Below are 20,800 nucleotides of genomic sequence, written 5' to 3'. Positions count from 1 at the left end.
AGAGAGAGAGAGAGAGAGAGAGAGAGAGAGAGAGAGAGAGAGAGAGAGAGAGAGAGAGAGAGAGAGAGAGAGAGAGAGAGAGAGAGAGAGAGACGCGAGAGAGAGAGAGAGAGAGAGAGAGAGAGAGAGAGAGAGAGAGAGAGAGAGAGAGAGAGAGAGAGAGAGAGAGAGAGACGAGAGAGAGACGAGGGAGAGAGACGAGAGAGAGAGAGAGACGAGAGAGAGAGAGAGAGAGAGCAATATTGATACCCAGCACGTTAACAGTGATTATAAAACTACCAAATACAATGAACCACCACGTGGTGCGGCAACAAAGCTTCAGATTAGACGTTTCTCCACACAGTACAGTCACAGTGTTGATATTTAAATGAAACGGATCGTTAAACCACCTCGAGCTATGAATGCTGACGGTCTTAAAAACCTTCTTGGTGGACACATGGATATTGACCCAAGACCATTTTGGCTCATCTTAGAATCTAAATTTTATATTAGATAACGAGATTATTATTATTATAGTGAATAAAGGCTCATTGTAAGTACAATTTAACGTTATATTAAATTATTCGCAGAGCACCAAATACGCTCCATTCCGAGCCAACCAACGAACTAATACCACAACGTAATTATCATGACAAATGACCATTTACAGGCCGAGGACGAAGACACGAGGTAAACATGTCGCACCTTGAGCTTCTCCTTCAGTTCCTGCGCGTACAGCTCGCGTCGCCGGTGTTTGTTCTTCACGTGACACGACCGGACCGGGCGGGACAACACCGAAGCCTTTCCATCTCCATCACGTGAACCTTCCCGACGCACACGCGACGGACGACCGGACGCCATAACCTCATGTGGATTGGGCGTCTGTGATTGGTTGGAAAAGGCGGAAGCGGAAACGATTGTTGTTTTATTCACTTTTCTCAGAAACAAGTACAACGTCGTTGTATTGTATTTAAGACAAAACAAACTAAATATAACTATGAGAGCCGTTGTATAACAGCTTGCCGAGTTTGAGATAATTTTTTAGGCGACTTCCATGAGCGGAGATATTTTGACGTCATAACTTTTTTTTCTCGGAGTAATTTTCAAAATCAGAGATGGTTACTGTCTGCGCAGGGTATTTTTACATACATATACCAAGTTTCAGGAAGTTTCGATGAAAACTGTGGGCTGTGAAACAAAAAAGTCCACAAGAACAACAACATGACTCAGATCCTCCACGAGGAACTAAAAAAAAACCCACAAGAAGAATAAATTGTCGTGATTAATAATGACATACAAGGATAATTATAACAAGGTAACAAGATGTGTCAGTCTCTGTGGCGCAATCGGTTAGCGCGTTCGGCTGTTAACCGAGAGGTTGGTGGTTCGAGCCCACCCAGGGACGAGGTCGATCTTTTTATCCGCACTCCGTGATGGTCAGAGGCTCCTCTGAGTGTGCGAGGTCGGTGGTTCAAACCCCGAGCAGAGTCCTTCCAGAGACTTTATAAATCATGGTTCGCGCTGCGTCCTTGCTCGGGTTGGTCCTCAGTGGTTGGAGAACCGACCAACAACCTCTGCGCAAGGTTCGTGGGCCGAGTCGTGGCCCTTCCTGCGTTTAAATTAATTGTTCCTTGACAGGGAGTTCATATTTATGTTATTAAAAACACGAGGGTAAAATGTTTAAATTAATCCTCTGTGAAGAATCACGAATTGCTGACATTTCGTTCTTCATTCCCCTTCGTCGGAGAAACAAGAAAAAAGATTCCCATTCTCTTCCCGTTATTCTATTATACGCCAAAGGGGAATGCTGGTGTTTTCTAGAATGAGTAACTATTGGTTCACGAAAAATATATTTTCACGAAAAATATAAGTGACCACTATATTCGTTATTGTCGTGTGTCTGTCTGTCTGTCTGTCCCGAGCACAGCTCCGCGGGTTTTTATCCGATCCTGATGAAATTTTGGTGGGAGGTTTATATCATGATCTCGTTGTGTTTTCCTGAAAATGGGCGTGGTGCGTCCATTATGGGCGGAGCCACGCCCAGAAAACACGTGTTTTTAGGGGGTAGCGATTTCAATTTGCGTCTTCTCCTCGGGGGTTTGTCAAATCTGGCAGGGTTTCGGTATTTGGTTAGCCCAATGGCACCTGCATAGCCCCATGGAGCTCGATTTTTTTATTTTAGTCCCAAGGTCAAGGTCACAAGGTCACAAACTCAGAAAATTTCGAATTTTGACATAAAAATCATACGACCGCCTAAACATTGAGAGCTACGATGACAATGTTTTATGCATAATCTTGAGGTCATTCCCCACCTAAAGTCTTGAAACCATTTTGCTCTATCTCGAACACCTTGCCCGTGGCGCCCCCTTCAAGTTTGTTTTTACGCTCATTTCATCAAAGTATGGATAATCCGAGGAGTGTGAAATGCCACATAGCCTGTATGACGTTATATTGTTCCTGAAATGTTCCAGAGGAAGTTTTGCACCAAACGTCATAATCCTTGACCTTTGACCCTTAAAGTTCGCAAAGGTCAAATTTTCAAAGTTGTGGGAATCGATCCGGGTTTTCGACCTTCTTCAACGAACTCACTCCAATAAGCTATAGCACGTATCCTGTTTCCTTATTTTAATGTCCACAACATTGTTTTGTGACCTTTAAAGGTTATGCAAAGGTCAAATTTTTAAAGTTGTTGAACGAAACTAGGTTTTCGACATTTTGCAGCTAATAACCCGTCACTCGTACCACATCATGTTGATCATTTTTATAACTTGGTCAAACATTATCACATTGTCTCATCCTTAACTTCTGAAACAATCTACATCATCAAATACCGCTCGTGAACCATCGTCGTCTTCAGACTTGTGCTTATATTATTATTATTAGGGTACCCTGTCTAATGGACTGGGTAACTATGTTTATGTTATTATTATCTTGCCAAAACGAAGTTTTTGCAAGATATGTTAGTCAGCTTGTATGTTTTGTTTTTTTTTGTTTTTTTTTGTTTGTCTGTAATCACGTATAAAAAATTCTGCAGAGCACAGTTATCATTGGAAATTTTTATAACTTCGCATATCAGAGGCCTATAGAGGTCCCTTTCAGCGCATAAAATTCTGAAGGTCAAGGTCAAAGGTCAAGGTCACTTTGTCGCAAATCAGGGGAGTCGACGAAACCCTTATTTTTTGAGTAATTTTGATCGGATCGTCTTCAAACTTCATGGGAATATAGTTCATGGTCTGGCGCTCAGCTGATTAATTTTTGGTGGCGATTGGCCTTGACCTTCATGGTTCGCGCCTGAGGTCAAACATATTTGACCTCAAGGTCAAATTTTCAAGTTTTAGGAACCATATCGTGTAGTACCTCAAATTGAACCCCTCAATGAGTGCTTTCTAGATATGTCAAGCTTGAGACATTATGACGTCCCTTGGTGACATTATGAGGCAAACGCATATTTTTCATGGTTACTCTATAGAACGATTCTCATCGGAATCTCTCGGAGGCAGATATTCCTCAAGGAGTCGCTCCTGGTGGATAGCAGCTCTGTTCACCTCAGTGTGACCTTAAAGAAGTCACACGTGGTCACCTTTTGGCAAGATATGGGTCACCCTGCGGGTGACATTGGTTTATTATTAGGGTACAGTCTAATGGACTGGGTAACTATGTTTCTGTTATTATTATTAGGGTACCCAGTCAAATGGACTGGGGAACTATGTTTCTATTATTATTATTATTATTATTAGGGTACCCAGTCAAATGGAATGGGGAACTATGTTTCTGTTATTATTATTAGTGTACCCAGTCAAATGGACTGGGTAACTATGTTTATATTATTATTAATAGTGTACCCAGTCAAATGGACTGGGTAACTATGTTTATATTATTATTAGTGTACCCAGTCAAATGGACTGGGTAACTATGTTTATATTATTATTAATAGGGTACCCAGTCAAATGGACTGCATAAATATGTTTATGTTATTATTATTAGGGTACCCAGTCAAATGGACTGGGTAACTATTTTTCTGTTATTATTATTAGGGTACCCAGTCAAATGGACTGGGTAACTATGTTTATGTTATTATTATTAGGGTACCTAGTCTAATGGACAAATAACCTATCGAATAATATTAAATAATGTTTTCTCTGGAACCACATAACCTATCGAAGCGAAACTTGGAAACTGTAATCTACCCCATGCCTGCATATCCGGTAATAATTATGACATCACACGTTACATGGTTTGGTGGCCATCTTGGATAGAATAACGCACCTTGTCCGATCAACACGAAACTTAACAAGCATAATCCACTTCCACATTAGAGGGAGAATTTAAATTTATGTTGTAATAGGTCACATGATATGGCAACCATATTGGATTGAAAATTAATAACTTTAAAAGTCTTCTCTGAAACGGCTGAACAGATCAAGGCAAAACTCTACATGTATGACCGCCTTTCCATGACGAACAAAAAGTTCTCCCTCCCCCCCCTCCCTTTTGATGTACAACACCGTTTGGCAGCCATAGTGGATTGAAGGAAAATATTAATTAATGTTTACTCTGGAACTACTCCATCAATAAATGTGAAACTTCAGAGTTATGATGAAACAGTCATGTGGAATGAAGGGTTGAAATTTCAACTCGATCGGGCCCACGGTTTGGCAGCCATGTTGGATTGAAGGGGAAATATTAAGTAATATTTACTCTGGAGCCGCTACATCAATATATGTGAAACTTAACAATTATAATCGAGCCGCAATGAGGAATGAAAGTTTTAAATTTCAATCCGATCGGCCACATGGTTTGGCAGCCGGAATTATTTAATTTTTTGAATCTGAGAGCTTTTAGATTTCTTTTTTTTTTCCAGAAGGCTCATTTGGCTGCACCTTAATGCATTTGAGGGTGCAGGGATAGTAATTAAATTGATACCGATGATGGCTCCAGGAAAAATGGTCAATTGTGTGCAAAATAAATTGATGAAACGTGGCGTGGTCCTCGGTCCATAACTTGTGAATCCCGCGTCGAAGAGAAACGTGTGGAGCCTTATTAGACTCAGGGGAATCCCGCTGATGGTGTCCACATTTATTACTTTGTGTTAAGGTTAATTTAAACATCAATTCAATTCAAACACCAAATGTGTTCAGGAAAAAGGGCTAACTGCTTACGTAATAAATAGATTGAATGTGGCATGTTCCTGCGTCCGTAACTCATCAATCCCACGTAGTAGAGCGACGTACGGTGGGGGGCTCGCATTACTCGGGGTAGTTCCGGTTTACCGTGTGGACCACATGGTTTGGTGGCCATATTGAATTCACCCTAAAACCTTCAAACATGTTATCTCAAAAGGCTGGTCAGATCAAGAGGAAACTTCTCACACATAATCTCCAATGCATGGGGATATGTTTGTTAATGAATAATTGATAGGTCACATGGTTTGGCAGTCATGTTGGGTTGAAGAAAAATATTAAATAATGTTTTTTTCTGGAACTGCTGCATCATTCAATGTGTAACGACACAATTGTGATGTCGCAGACATGTGAAATGTATGTTTTAAATTTAAAGCTGATCAGCCACAAGGACTGGCAGCTATAATTATTTAATTATTTGAATCTGAGAACTTTTATATTTTTGTTTTTTTTCCCAGAAGACTCACTTGGCTGCACCTGAATGCGTTTGAGGGTACAGGAACAGCAATTCAATTGATACCGACGATGTCCCCAGGAAAAAGGGCTAACTGCATACATAATAAATAGATTGAACACTTTGTGCTACCCGGTTCGTAACTCGTTTGTCCCGCGCTGTATCGAAGCAGGGCTGTGTTTGCATCGATATTAAATAATGTTTTCTCTGGAACCACTTATCCTATCCTTGCGAAACTTTGCAACTATCATCTACAGAAAGTTTCACGTTGTATCAAAGCGGGATGTCTGGGTACCCGGTCATCACTGACAGTAGTTATAAAGTGGCAGTTCTAGTTATTATTTTTATTACTAGTACGTGCCCATACGTGCGTGCTCGTACGTGCGTGGCCGCACGTGCAAAGCAAAACAAAACAAAACAAAAAACTTTAAAACCACTTGCCAGAAACAACCACACAGGCGGTTCCTTCGCTCTTGCGTGCCCGTACGTGCGTGGCCGTACGTGCAAAGCGAAAAAAAAACACTTTCAAACAACCACACAGGCTGTTCCTTCGCTCTCGTAAACGATGACTGGATTGGGGCATTGTGTTTATCTATAAATGCGCGTAAGAAATCGAGAAATTATTAGAATACAGTAAGTCATCGCTATCCGGAAGTCCGTACGTTGTAACCCGCAATGGGGAACGTGGCTGAGGTTCTCTTCCCCATCGGCCACGCCTATGCAGCAACGTGTCCTGTCATTAGTTTGGTAAATAAATGGCCATAACTTGGGAACCACTTGTCCAATTAATATCAAACCTTGAAAAGGCACATCCTCAGGTCCCCAGAAATATACCTGGCAAGTTTCAATTCGAACGGACCAGTGGTTGTCGAGAAACAGCGGTCACACACACACACACACACACACACACACACACACACACACACACACACACACACACACACACACACACACACACACACACACACACACACACACACACACACACACACACACACACACTGCTGGAATTATAGATTATTATTATTATTATTATTACTTTTATATACTAGCCGAAACCCCGTCACAGACGGATTCCGTTCCATGAGCCCAATATGACAACCAGTGGCGGCTCTTGTGAGAGCCGGATCCCAGTCGATGTACTCCATGGCCTTACCTAATGAGGCCTACACAACGTCCTTGTACATGACATTGTTGGTGTACACTACTCCTTGTGAAGAAGTCCCCTGATTTGTGCACGTGTCTACTTTGACGTACAAACACCGCGTCAAAACTTCTCAGGTCACAGTACCGAGAAAAACGTGACGTGACCGCTAGGAGGAGCACAAAGTCGGTCCTTCGGTATTAACATACAGATAGAAAGTATCTTTGTACACTATTATTAGCCATGATGAAGTAGTTGGCGCGATGACACCGATAATTATTTTCGCTTCACGAACGCAATTTGGGACACTACCCGCTTATTCTCCTTCACCTGGATTAAACAAGGTGTACTTTGGCATTTTCAGTGTTCGAATTGAGTCGGAGTCGAAGTGGGAACCGTCGGAAAAGGAAGGAAACCACAGCGTCCGGAAAACCAGTGAAGCTCACGTGGTGTTTTGTCGGCGCTTCAGGAGTGGTCGCGAAAACGGCGTCGCTGGCTCCGTCGGTGTGAAGAAATGGATGACGAAGAGGAAACGTATCGACTGTGGAAGATTCGGAAAACCATCATGCAGGTTTGTTTATCGCGGGATATTACATTCACTCGCTCTGAGGAGAAAGAGTGAACACCAAAATCCTATAACAAGCTGTTTACCGGGGAACCAGCGATCGGTGAGTTGTGTAAATGGTTAAATTACGCGTCGTCGTCATGACAATTGATGGAAAACGTCACGGTTTGTATTTCCCTTCGGATTGTTGAACCTGCGGTCGGTGCTCGTCTCTCTCATCTCAGCTGTGCCACGACCGAGGTTACCTGGTAACCCAGGATGAGCTGGACCAGTCTCTGCCCGACTTTCGTCAGCAGTTCGGTGATCGGCCGAGCGAGGGCCACCCACGACGTGCTGACCTCATGGTGCTCGTTGCACACAACGACGATCCCACGGACCAGATGTTCGTTTTTTTCCCAGGTAATTGAAAGGGCTGTCACAGGCTGTTTCTCTGAAGACTGGAGATTGTGGTGGTGGTCGTATGACAGTTTAGCTGCCGGGGTAGCTATCATTTCTTGAAGCGCGACTGTGTCGCTGATGCAGTGCCCCTCTACCAGTACACACTGGAACTGGTAGTCATTTTGCCGACCTCGGAAAGATGACAGGCTGAGTCAAGCCCCTGGTGTATTAATTCAGCGGTCGACGGGGCTTGAACTCAGGACCCTAGGATCCCAAGCCGCCACCCGAACCACTGAGTCAACCCCCTGGTGTATTCATTCAGCGGCCGACCGGGCTTGAACTCAGGACCCGAGGATCCCAAGCCACCACCCTAACCGCTAAGCCAACACCAGGCTCACTGGAGAGTGTGAAGCTCGAAATGGGAGGTTGTTTATCTCTCGTAGCTCACTGTACCCTCTCCCTTCTCGTTCCCGTGACATCCATTCTGTTTTTCATTTCTCAATGAAAACTCAGAACTTTTAATTGAATTGTACATTCAACCGGATTCGGTGGTGTAATGGTCAGAGTGTCTGCTCTGAGTCTGGGCGGTCGGTGGTTCGAACCCTGACCGAATCATCCCCAAACATATTTTTATATTTTAAACCTCCGCCACCAAAGGTGGACGCAGGTGACGTTTTCACCTCTGTTTGTGAGCATGAAATGTCAAAATGTTATGGACGGATTCGGACGAAATGTGGTGGATGAGTTGTTTGGTGACGATTACAAGCTGATTCGATTTTGGTTCAGGTCCGAATGCAGATCCGTCCTTTCGGTGGGATACAAAACGTGAACTGTTCAGCCTGGAGGAGGTATGCGCTCTACCGAGTGCTGTTCTCGTTTTTAAATGGTACGTGCTGCTTCCTTGCTTGATGCTCCGCATTTAAAACTAGAAGGGCACTCGGTCGAACGCATACCTCTGCCGCACAATGCCTCATCCAATAGAACATACCAGGCCCAATAAATATATCATTTTTGGCCCTATCTCTCAATGGTAAAGATTAAAATTAAATAACTCTCGTATCCTGATCCGGATTGGGATCTTCAAAATGGAATCAATTCTTCCTTGTCACACACCCAACATGTCCACCAAGTTTTGTCTGAATCCGACCACAACCTTTTGAGATATTGATATATTAGTTTAGCTCTATCTCTCAATGGTGAAGAATCACTTAAACTCTAGTAGTCGGATCCAGATCTGGATCTTCACCAAAATCTAACCATTTCGTCCTTGTCACACACCGGACCTGTCCACAAAATTTCATCCGAATCCGTCCACAACTTTTTGAGATATCCTGTACACAGACAAACAAACAGAGACAGAAAGGGGTGAAAACATAACTTCCTTCCACCTTTGATGGCGGAGGTCAAGATAGAGCACGGACAAACAACCGTAAGTTGGTTGACATTGCGCAAACTTGATGGGCCTGTTGGCCTCCTATATTGAAGTTCCTTGCAAGGGAACTCTTATTTTTATTATTATTTTGGAGCTATTTGATGTTGATTACTAATAAAGGGTCAATGGGGTGTTTTAGTGGTGGTGCATTTACCTTCGAGCTGGTTTGTCTGGGTTCAATTCCTGACCCAACAATAAACCATAAGCTTGGTGCTGCTTCACAGGCAGCGCGTTGCGTCAGTGTGCCATCACTCAGATGGATGTAAAGCCGGGTGTCCCATTTGCTGCCAGCATTAGTGGGTGGACATTGGACATCTCATTGGTGTCTTTCATGAAGAGTAGGTGAGTTTATGGCCAGCACCTTGAGTAAATTACAAATTTCTGCCGAAAACTGAGGGTAGCAAGTGGTCTGGATACACCGCTTGCATGTACCTTAACACCAGGATACACTGCTTGCTTTCTCTATCGAGTGTTGTCTAAGCAGCCGCTCCTAGACTAGAATCAAATTTGTGCTCCCAGCTGTTTGTATGTCATGTGAATGGCTGTCTACAGCTACTGAGGACAAACCAACACCAACCTACCAAGGAGTCTCAAATCCTGTTTTCATTGGGACAACAAGATACCAAAACTGGTCTAAGTGTGTTGGACTGATTTATTTTAATATTATTATTATTACTAGTGCGTGCCCGTAGGTGCGTCGCCGTATGTGCAAAAAAAAAAAAAATCTTTCAAACCGCGTGCTAGAAACAACAACCACACAGGCCATTCCTTCGCTCTCGTGTGGCCGTACGTGCGTGGCTGTACGTGCAACCTCCCCCCCAAAAAAAACTTTCAAACAACCACACAGGCCGTTCCTTCGTGCTTGTAAACGATGACTGGATTGGGGCATTGTGTTTATCTATAAATGCACATAAGAAATAGAGAAATTATTAGAATACAGTGTCATCACTATCCGGAAGTCCGTACATTGTAACCTGTAATGGGGAACGCGGCTGAGGATCTCTTCCCCAACGGCCACGCCTACGCAGCAACGTGTCCTGTGATTGGTAACTAAATGGCGTATCGGCCACGCCTACGCATCAACGTGTCCTGTCATTGGTTGGTAAATAAATGGCCATAACTTGTGAAGCACTTGTCCGATTAATATCAAACCTTGAAAAGGCACATACTCAGGTCCCCAGCAATATAGTTGACAAAGTTTCAATTAGATCGGACCACTGGTTCTCGAGAAACAGCGGTCACACAAATACACTGCTGGAATTATTATAGATAGATTGTTTTCCCCTTTACGGGGACAGAGTTGGGTGTGTGATGTATCATCCACTACTGCTTGTTAAGAAAGCTAAACGAAATGTCCGTGATTTTCATCATTCCAACGAAGCTGAAACTTTCATTAACCGACTTTAATATTAACTTCCTTACAAATCCTTTGTAAAAACTCTATGATGTCGTCCCATCCCAGGTAAAAATAGCATTCCTTTCCTGTAGCAATTCTCTGCATGCTACTGTAGTAGGACCTGTTACCAATTTTAGTATTTGAGAGTCTTACTCATATACTATAGTTTTAACTGAAGCATTTTCACCTGAGACAGGACATGAACTGTTGCTGACATGCAATAACGTTTTTGGTGATCTGAATAATGGGTCTGTTTTACCATGTGGTGTTAGAGGAACCAAAGGTTGGCATCAAGACAATCAAGACCTACTGCCAGCGTATGCAAGAGGAGAACATCACTCGTGCCATTATTGTTGTGCAGCAAGGGATGACACCTTCTGCAAAGCAGGTCTCATTTTCAACACTGGGTCTTTGGTTACTTCCTACCAAGTGCTTCATGTGTCAAAATTAATGTTGATTAATGTACTTATCTTTTGCAAACTTTCTTGCCACCCTCGTTGTTTTTGTTGCGTCCTTTCACTTCTCAAACATTTCCTCTTATCGGTCCAGTCATTGGTAGATATGGCACCGAAGTACATCCTGGAGCAATTTCTGCAGCAAGAGCTGTTGGTGAATATCACTGAGCATGAGGTGAGCTTTGCTGGTCTGATCGCTCAGTTGAATGCTGATTACGTTCATCTCTAAAAAATAAAACTGAAGTCCTGCATTGGTGCAACTCACTTCTTTGGGAAAATAATGTAGTGTAGTGTTTTATTTGCACAGAAAAAGAGCCTGTCATTGAAGAAGTCCTTATTTGACCCTGCTCATTACCTTTAGCAAATCATTTGCTCCTAATTTATTGCGTCATATCCTCGCAACAAGAATCCTCCATGTTGTACTTCAAGGTAAAGTAGTTTAGCTTTGTTATTAAAACTGTAAACACGATGAATTGATGTTCTACCTGGGACAATAGCTCAGAATCCTGAAGAGATCTCATGTAGCACTTGCAATTTGGAGCACAAATCCAACCACAGGCCACAAGTGGCGCTACTTCTCTGAGTTATTTTCCTTCTGGTGCTATGTCTGAAGGCAGGGTCAGTGCTGCCGAAGCACCCCATGGCAAGGATTACATGGGGTGGATTACATCTGGCAGGGCAGGAATTTGGCCAGGGTGCCGGCGATAGTTTGCCGACTCTTCGCAAAGGAAACAGTTGGATCTTTGACGTCCACCAACTAATGCTGACGGACGGAACACCCAGTTTAACATTCATTGATGCCACGCTCTGCCTGAGAGATGCCAGGTTGAGAGTTTATAACTGGGCTGAGAATCAAAATCCAGGCTAGACAGTTCAGAGGCAAGTGTGCGTACCTTTCGGCCAGACGTTGGGAACATTTCCTAGTGTGAGGGCCGTAACTTCCTTTGGTATAGTTGGTGTGTGCCAGACATATAGTAATTAACATATAGCATTTTTGAAGTCGTTGATATGACTTGGCCGGGTTTGAACCGCTGACCTCCCAGATACAGACACGGCTCTAACCATTACGCCACTGAGGAGGGTTGCTTCATGATTTGTTGGTAATTTAAACAGTACATATATGCAGATAATTAATGTAACTAATCATTCTAACTTCTGACTGAAAAGCACAGCACTGAGTCAACTTTCTGCTTCTTAACACTTGCTCTTGTATCAATGGCCATTCAATAACAATCACAATGATAAAACAAAATATTCACATATTTCACTACTTTTTATCTCAAACTGTTCAGACTTTTTTAAGGCAATGATAATACAAAATTATTTGTATTCATACTTGCTCTTATCTCAAATTATGAGGTTGTACGTTGGTAACAACATATACAAAGATACACACCACATGCGTGGTTCCGAAGCTAGTCCTTCCTGTTAATCTCCTGCAAAACTGATGCTATCGCTTGAAGTTGTGACTGGTTATATACAACTTGTGAGGATTAAATAAGTTATAACATTTCCTTGGAAATAAATTTTGTGATTTTTAACATTCCTACATAATTCAACTTCTTCCTCTTTTCCTCCTGCGCCTTTCGACACAAAGGGCTGCCGAGGCAATTTCATTGGCTAGGCCGCTGGGGGGTTACAACCTGCATGGGTCGCTACTCCAACACGGGATACTCAACTGCAAATGCAGGAATTTGCCATTTGTTCATGGTTTTGGCAATAGCTCGTCTTCTCTTTGTGAAGGACACCGTATCGATGTTGAAGATTCACTTTAACGTCCACCAACTAATGCTAGCAAACAGGACGCTCATTTTAGCGTCCATCTGAGTGAGCACACATTTATGAATCGCTCTGCTGGTTAAACACAGGGATGGCAGTTGATAGCTGGGTCAACATTCAAACCCAGGCTAAACAGCTCATAAGCAAGTCTGCATACCTCCACATTATCCTACCTCCCCTTCCTAAATAATAACAATGTAAAATACTGAACAAAATGTCACCAAATGGGCTGCATCAAAACGTGCCGTCGGCCGTATCCGGACTGTAGTGTAAGCTGAAATTTCCCTATGCCTCTTCTTTGTTATTCTGCAGCTCTCCAATACACAACACAGCCAATCTAACCATGGTATAGATGATACCTGTAACCTTTAGAAGCAAATTATAAACTCTTGAAAAGGGGTTGTGAATGAAAAATTAAAATTGCTAACATTAAATGAGTCAGTAATACACAGTGGCCAGCAAAAGTATTCACCCCCTCCAAAGTTTTCACATTTTGATGCCACCTGAGCTTATATTATTTTATGATGCTTTCAAATCAGACTTGATATATATAATCTTCACAAACAACTCCAAATTGATAATTATAGAAAATGCAGATAAAATGTGAATAAGTTTGATTAACAGAGAAAATCAGATGATTCTCGGTTACATAAATATTCAAACACTTTGCCTAATTAACCCTAAATCATTTCAGGAGAAAATAATTTATTTGAAAGGTTACAAAATAAGTGTAATAGGTTTTCACCTGCATGTCATCAGTGGTTTAAGTTAAAAATTAAACTCCCACATTTATCTATGGAGTTTCAAGGTGCAACTCACTTGGTCAACTAACAAGGCAAACATGAAAACCAATGAGCTTTCCAAAGAAGTCAGACATGAAATGGTGGAGAAGCACCATTCAGGAGAGGGTTATAAGAATCTTATTATCCCTTTGCGTACGATGAAGTGGAATAATGCGTACATCATCATGCGTACTTTGCGTATATCATCAAGAAGTGGAATACATATCATACCAACCAGACTACCGAGATCAGGTTGCCCATCCAAACTCAGCAGCCGGGCAAGCAGGAAACTGGTTCAGGATGTCACTGTAAATCCACCAATGATTTTGAATGATCTGAAAGGCTCTATGTCTGAGATGGGGGTTAGTGTTCATCAATCAACAATATCCTGTTCCCTTCACAAAGCTGGCCTCTATAGACAGGTGGCAATAAAGAAGCCATTACTGAAAAAGATGCATCTAAAAGCTCATATGGAGTTTGTGAAAAAGCATCTTAATTATACTGCAAGTATGTGGAGAAAAGTTTTTTGTGGTTGGACGAGTAAAAAATTGAACTTTTTGTTCTAAATTCAAAGCATTATGTTTAGCGTAAGCCTAACACTACACATCACACAGTCAACACCATCCCTTACTGTCAAACATTGTGGAATACTTTTGCAAGCCACCATAGAGGATGAAGTTTTGCATTGATCTATTAAGCGGTTTTTGGTGAAGATTTTTTTTTATACTTTTTTTTTGTTTTTTTTTTCAATCCCATATGGCTGCCAGACTGCATAACCAATGTCATCAGTTTAATTCTTCACTCACATCGGGTTGTAGATAAATTATGAAGTCAGATTTTTCGGATAAGGATTTCGATTCAACCAATTATGGCTGGAATACCACTTCATCGATGATGTCATCGTTATCACCCTATATAACCCATGGGGAGTAGATGACATATGCCAAGTTTCAATTTTTTTCATTGAGCAGTTTTGGAGATGTCCAATTTTTTTCCTTTAATCCAATGTGGCTGCCTTACCATGTGACTTGTGATGTCAGAGTTATCATGAAAATATTCTTCGTGGGGAGCCCCTCCTCTGAGGAGTTTAAAGTTTCGCATCAATCAGACAAGCGGTTGCAGAGAAAAAAAGATTTAAAGCAAAAATATATATATATATATATATATATATATATATATATATATATATATATATATATATATACATATATATATATATACAGACGGGATGTTACAATAGTCTCGCAACCCTTTCGGGATGAGACAAACAAGTAAATGTTACTTGGTCCTTGCTATCTCCAAAATTGGCAGACACTACCAATGCGTCAGCTTTATGTTTTTGAAATGGCCAATTGCTATGTTTCTTACTTGTTGTGCAATAGCTGATGGCATTTGCAATGAAATAACCCCTTTTAAAAATTGTCTAACATTCTAACCGCAGAGAATGAGTAAATTGGCATGTTGAAGCATAACTATGAACGAGGCTTTTTATTTATTATCGTTTATTAATTATTTTACAGAGATCAAGACTCATGGAAGAGCTGATAGAGGCCTGTGAAAGCTCTGTTCTCATTTTATAATTTCCTTCCTTCAGCTTGTTCCTGAACACATTGTTATGACCAAGGAGGAGGTGACGGAACTCCTGTCACGATAGTATCCTTTACTTGGTGATTTCCTCCATTTATTTTTACCATATCAATACAATTAAAAGTTTAAACAAAAGTAATTCATAAATCCAGAGATATTCTATTTTATCATTGTCATGAATCACTTTACATCATTGTGTAAAGAAAAAATAGAGGACCATTGGTCCTGTAGCTCACATGGTTGGTTGCCAAAAAGTAGAGTGCTGGATGGATCATGGTAAAAAATAATAGCTGGATTAATAATACACATTTGAGGTCAAGTAGTATTGGCATGATGTTCACAGGAATGCAACTCCCTGTTGTCGATGAGCCTTCGTTTTCGAGATATTGTCCACTTCCGGTATGATGATGTCACTTCCTGTTGTCAAAATTAGCCTGATTTGATAAGGCGCAACTCCAAGGTGTCTAATCAATAAAAGGAGCTTGTTCTCTGTGCATATGCATGCATGCGTCAGTCGACAATTGTCCTATAGGGGATACCACTAATCGAGCAATAACGGTAACTCCTACATTGCAATACACACATATATGTACATGAAGCATATAACATGCTGCACGTACACACATGAGGAGTTTGTTTCCTGGCATGGCCCATGCCTAATACGTACCCCAGGCAGTTTGATCAAAAGAAGGAAGAGAGGAGGGGAGGACAAGAATATTTAAAATTTTGATCTTCCTCTTGGTATATTGTATATTATTCAGAATTCAGCATCTAAAAAGGCTGTGATGAATATCCCATTAACATTCTACCCCTCCTTGCTCCCTGAGTGTACAATTAGGCTGGTATCTATACACTGCCTAATATTACTTTTTCCCATTAAAAAGAAGTTTTTTTTTTTAAGCAATTAAGCAAAGATTGGTATTCCCATCAGTGAAGCAACGGGTCTTGCATTATATTAATTCATATTTTTCAAGCTATTTCCCACGTTCTGTATTATGACATCACTGGTGGCCATATTGTGTTTTGGATCAGCTTCTTTTAATCAAATGTTCCCATTGGTAGTCAATCATACATTTTAAGTTTTGCATTGATCAGTTAAGTGGTTTGAGAGAAGATTAATTTTAAAGGTTTTCTTTTGCTTTAATATGGCTGCCAGACTACGTGACCAAATTACGTCATTAATAAATTATATTTCCTACATGGAGTTGATCACATACATGTAAACTTTCTCATCGATCAGTTTAGTGGTTTCAGAGAAGCAGGTTTTTTTTTAATGTTTTCTTGTGATCCACTCTGGCTGCCACACCACGTGACTGATGACATCATTGTTAAACTATATTTCACTTGGGTAGTTGATCACAAATTTATAAGTTTCGCATTGATCAGTTAAGTGGTCTGAGAGAAGAATATTGTTTGAGGCTTTCCTGTAATCCAAAATGGCGGCCAAACTAGCTCAAAATTCAAGTACTTTGGGGACCTTTAAACCTTACGTTGACCTACTTATTGGTGGAGAGGGAGGTTGCCATAAACAAACTTGAGTTCTACCACACCAAAGATCATTTTAGCCAAATTTGGTCACAATCCCATCAGCAGTTTTGGAGAAGAAGTTGCAAGTGTTGACGGACAGATGATATGCCATCCCATAAGCTCACCTGAAGTTCCAGGTGAGCTAAAAATGTACTAACCAGTAGCAAGTCCAACTGATCTTCAAATGTTCAGAGGTGAGTGCGAGGGACTTTTTTATTTAAATATATACAATGTCGAGGCTCATAAGAGCTAACGCCCAGAACGTATAACAAGAGAGACAGCAGAGGGAGGCACAAAACAGTGGGAATAGACATGAGGAGATCTGTGGAAGGGAGAGGGATGGGCCAGGATATACGGTGTTAACAAGATGGACACTACAGGGACTTTCAGGAAGGAAATCAGGGAATATGAAGGAGGTGGGTTTGGGGTGGATAAACGGGGGTTGAAAAGATCATGGTTTTGGATGGGGGAAGATGGGAGATGGTGGTAAACAGCTATTTTGAAGACCTGGAGGGAAGAGTGGAATTGAAGAGTGTGTGGGAGTTTGTTCCAAAGGTGGGGAAAAAGAGGAATGAAGATGAGCAGTGATTCTTGATTTTGATAGTTTAACCAGAAGGGGGTTGCTGGTGGGCCTTTAGCGCCCTGCGGAAACATGGGCGGGACATATCTCAGCCAGAGACAGAGGACATATCTCAGGACATGCAGGAAGAGAGTTCAGTAAGCAGGGTGGGGTGCCAGACCGTATCGAAAGCATGCAAAAATGGCTGGAGTTTTTTTTGTTTCTTTTAAAATCGCTCTATAGTGCTCAAGCCTTTCTAGCTATATTATATGATCTCTGATCCCATTCCTTAGTAGGTGTCAGGAGGTGTTTTTGGGCCCCACTCTATATATATATATATATATATATATATATATATATATATATATATATATATATATATATATATATATATATATATATACATACATACATACATACATACATACATACATACATACATACATACATACATACATACATACATACATACACACACACACACACACACACACACACACACACACACACACACACACACACACACACACACACACACACACACACACACACACACACACACACACACACACATAAGCCTGGTGTTGGCTTAGTGGTTAGGGTGGCGGCTTGGGATCCCAGGGTCCTGAGTTCAAGTCCCGTTGGCTGCTGAATTAACACCAGGGGGTTGACTCAGCCTGTCATCCATCTGAGGTCGGCGAAGTGAGTACCAGTGTACTGGTCCCGGTGTATGCCCCGGTTAGAATAGGTATACCATATCCCTGGGTCGTAAGAGGTGACCAGGGTTGGCGTCAGGAAGGGCATCCGGCCATAAAACATTGCCTCAAGAAAAAGTCTAACCCCTGCACAGCAGGGAAAAATGGCTGTAAAAACGGTCATTTATATATATACACATGTTTTGTTTTTTTAATCGGTTCAAAATGCCAACAGGATTGGAATAGCACCGGGCAATGTCTAGTACCTCTGCTCGTCCTGGATAAATTTTTTTTTTTTTTTTTTTGCAGAAGTCTCATGGAGGAGCTAAGTGACAGAGTGGTAGCATGTTCACAGACTCACAAGAGGATCCCAAAAGAATTGGGTCAGGGTGGAGGATTGTGCTGAAGGTGTGATTACAAGAAAGAAGGGGTGGTTATGGGAGTAGGCATGAGGCGATTATAACACTTGTTAGCACTGCAGGGAGGTGTACGAGACAGCAGGCACAGGAAGTCTGTTCTGGAGAGGAGAGAATCGAGGATGCAGATGAGCAGCTTCGAGCTGAGGAGAGTAATGAGATTTGCGTTTCTGGAAGAACACGCATGGACTGGGTGGGGACAGATGGTAGGAGCTAGGCCAGAAGTCCACCGCCACCAAAGGTAGACTGAGGTTACATTTTCACCCGTCTGTTTTTCTTTCTGTGAGCAGGATATCTTCAAAAGTTATGGACGGATTCAGACGAAACCTGGACAGGTTGGGTATCTGACAAGGAATAATTAATTCATTTTTGTTAAAGGTGGATCTGGATATGAGAATTTTTTTATTTTTCAGTGATTCTTCACCATTGAAAGACGAGGCCAAAAATGATATATAGCCTGATATTTCAAAAAGTTGTGGAGGAGTTATGACAAAACTTGGGGGATGAGTTGGGTAGGTGACAAGAACAAGCCGATTCAATTTTGGTTTAGATCCGGATGCAGATCTGGCCTATCAGTGGGATACAAAACGTAAACTTTTCAGCCTGGCAGAGCTATGTGCTCCACCTCCAGTTAGATATGCAATTATATTTTATTAGCTATTATTATATTTAGATATATATTTCCAGTTTGATATGCTTTACAAATCGGTATTTTTGCAGATTGCTGTGCCTTGACAGATCCCTCCAGCAAGCTGAAAGAAAACCAACTTCCTCGTATCCAGCAGGGGGACCCCGTTGCCCGATACTTTGGATTAAAACGTGGTCAGGTGTGTTACTCGATCGCACACAGCTTTATCTGTTTCACATTCAATGCAAGCCAACATCGTTTCTTTTTTATGTTGGTTGTATAAATGAGCTACTATTTACATTTTGTGTGCTTTCATCAGGTTGTGAAGATCATCCGGCCAAGCGAGACAGCTGGACGATACATCACGTACCGCCTTGTTCAATGATTGAGGTTTGATCTCACCCAACTGATGTGAAGTGACGTGACCGCACGAAGGCTTTTGGCACATTTATGAGAACCAAGAGCTTTTTGAGTCCCTCGTTCCAGCTCAGTTTTGAAGTCCTTCAACACCTTTCTGTGGACCTTTCTTTTGATGATGTTGCTCGGCTGATTTTTTTTATTTTGGAAAATAAAGACAGAAAAAAAATTGCCTTTTTAAAGAATACAAACTTAAGCATATATTTAATGTTGTATTAATTCGTTTGAAAGGTCTTGTTATACACACAAATTCAAGGTATGAATTTTTCAACATTATAAAATTTGTTCATATTCATTTCCAGAGTGAAAACTGTGGGCTGATGATTCCACCGCTGCGGCTCAAGGGGTTCAATGGTGGCATTTGTTTGACTTTTGCCATGATTGTTGGATCTCTTATGCCATCTTCACATTATAAAGTAGTGTTGAGAGTTCTTATCCCACACATGCAAAGCAAAAAGTAGAGTAAAGCATTTGGTCACCTCTGTCTGTCCTGTTTACAAACGTCAATTTATGATTGAGGAACAACTTAATTTCAATTGAATGTTATATTTTGAACATGAAGAGGAAAAATAACCTGTAGCTAGTAAGACTTTGGCTCTGGATTTGACCTGATTGCACATGTGCTGGGAAGACTGAGTTTTATTTATTTATTTATTTTTTTATTACTCTTCTCTGCCTGTTGGGCAGTCAAACAAAATTGAAGACCACTCCAAACAGAAAACTTACTGTGTTTAAAGACTTCATAAAGAACACGAACACCTAATCCATTCATTGGGACCAAACTCTGTTCAGAGTGTTGGTGCTGCCCAAGTAGTCTCCTGGGTTATTATTGGACAGGTCACCACTCCTATGCAGAATACCAGCAAGCTCGTATTCATTTTGCCAACCTCAGAAGGATGACATGCTGAGCCAACCCCACCTGGTATTAATTCAACAGCCAAGTGGGATTTGAATTCAGGACCCGAGGATCCCAAGCCCACTACTCCAGCCATTAAGCCAACATCAGGCAAAAACACCTAATGTAACTTGCTAAATAAGGTGGTATGAGATGCTGCAACAACAGTGGTAAACGTCTGGAATTCTTTTTTTGACGACCTTTAAAATCTCTTATTTAAATTGAACACGAGAACACAAATTGCCTTCTTCGCACTTCCAAAAACCTTTAGTTTAGCAGTGCAGTACTTGGATTTTATACCATCTTGACCAATCAAATTTTCTGCTCGTGCTCTGCATTGGGGAATATTCAGCAGGGGGTCAGGAAATTGGAGATTCAGACAAAATGGTGACTCGTAAGGAAATATAGATTGTGCTCGGAAACACAAAACGAGTTGAAAAGACCCAACCGATGTCCTTTTTCTCAAGACTGTGTGGGGTAAGGTGTTTTATGAATTCTATGGCTTTAAAGTTTTCATTTCAGTTGAATCTGA

At 41.4% G+C, this 20,800-nt stretch overlaps 2 protein-coding genes and 1 non-coding gene across 5 annotated transcripts in view; 2 read left to right on the top strand and 1 right to left on the bottom strand.

Moving 5' to 3' along the window:
* The window catches only part of RPF1 (ribosome production factor 1 homolog), a 60,482-nt gene extending 59,616 nt beyond the window's left edge, over positions 1-866 (bottom strand). For both annotated transcript variants that reach the window (XM_085888336.1, XM_085888337.1), the window contains exon 1: positions 685-866. In XM_085888336.1, the coding sequence (XP_085744462.1) occupies positions 685-840 (156 nt within the window). In that variant the 5' untranslated portion in view covers positions 841-866. The remainder of the gene's footprint in view (positions 1-684) is intronic.
* A 444-nt stretch (positions 867-1,310) lies between these two features.
* TRNAN-GUU (transfer RNA asparagine (anticodon GUU)) lies at positions 1,311-1,384 on the top strand. Its single transcript has one exon. It is a non-coding gene; the product is annotated as a tRNA-Asn (tRNA).
* Positions 1,385-7,137: 5,753 nt separating this feature from the next.
* POLR2E (RNA polymerase II, I and III subunit E) lies at positions 7,138-20,800 on the top strand. 2 transcript variants are annotated; one of them, XM_085888325.1, is made up of 8 exons: positions 7,138-7,328; positions 7,547-7,721; positions 10,801-10,916; positions 11,078-11,158; positions 15,139-15,197; positions 19,077-19,155; positions 19,276-19,346; positions 19,676-20,800. In XM_085888325.1, exons 1-7 carry the CDS (start codon positions 7,272-7,274, stop codon positions 19,339-19,341), a joined length of 633 nt encoding a protein of 210 aa, XP_085744451.1. In that variant the 5' UTR covers positions 7,138-7,271; the 3' UTR covers positions 19,342-19,346; positions 19,676-20,800. The 2 variants fall into 2 exon arrangements, with proteins under 2 accessions (XP_085744451.1, XP_085744450.1); XM_085888324.1 differs by lacking the exon at positions 19,676-20,800 and having other exon boundaries at positions 19,276-19,668.

Source organism: Eptatretus burgeri, chromosome 7 (genome assembly GCF_056783735.1).
Source record: "Eptatretus burgeri isolate ZD-2024b chromosome 7, Ebu_testis_v1, whole genome shotgun sequence".
Classification (NCBI taxonomy): domain Eukaryota; kingdom Metazoa; phylum Chordata; class Myxini; order Myxiniformes; family Myxinidae; genus Eptatretus; species Eptatretus burgeri.
Note: the sequence above shows the minus strand (reverse complement) of the source record. Positions and strands in the feature narration are given on the sequence as shown.

Excerpts from the sequence above, each read along its gene's own strand:
- POLR2E (XM_085888325.1), top strand. The coding sequence starts at position 7,272 with ATGGATGACGAAGAGGAAACGTATCGACTGTGGAAGATTCGGAAAACC. Across the intron at positions 10,917-11,077 it reads TGACACCTTCTGCAAAGCAG|TCATTGGTAGATATGGCACC; the intron begins GTCTCATTTTCA and ends TTATCGGTCCAG. Across the intron at positions 19,156-19,275 it reads TTGGATTAAAACGTGGTCAG|GTTGTGAAGATCATCCGGCC; the intron begins GTGTGTTACTCG and ends TGCTTTCATCAG.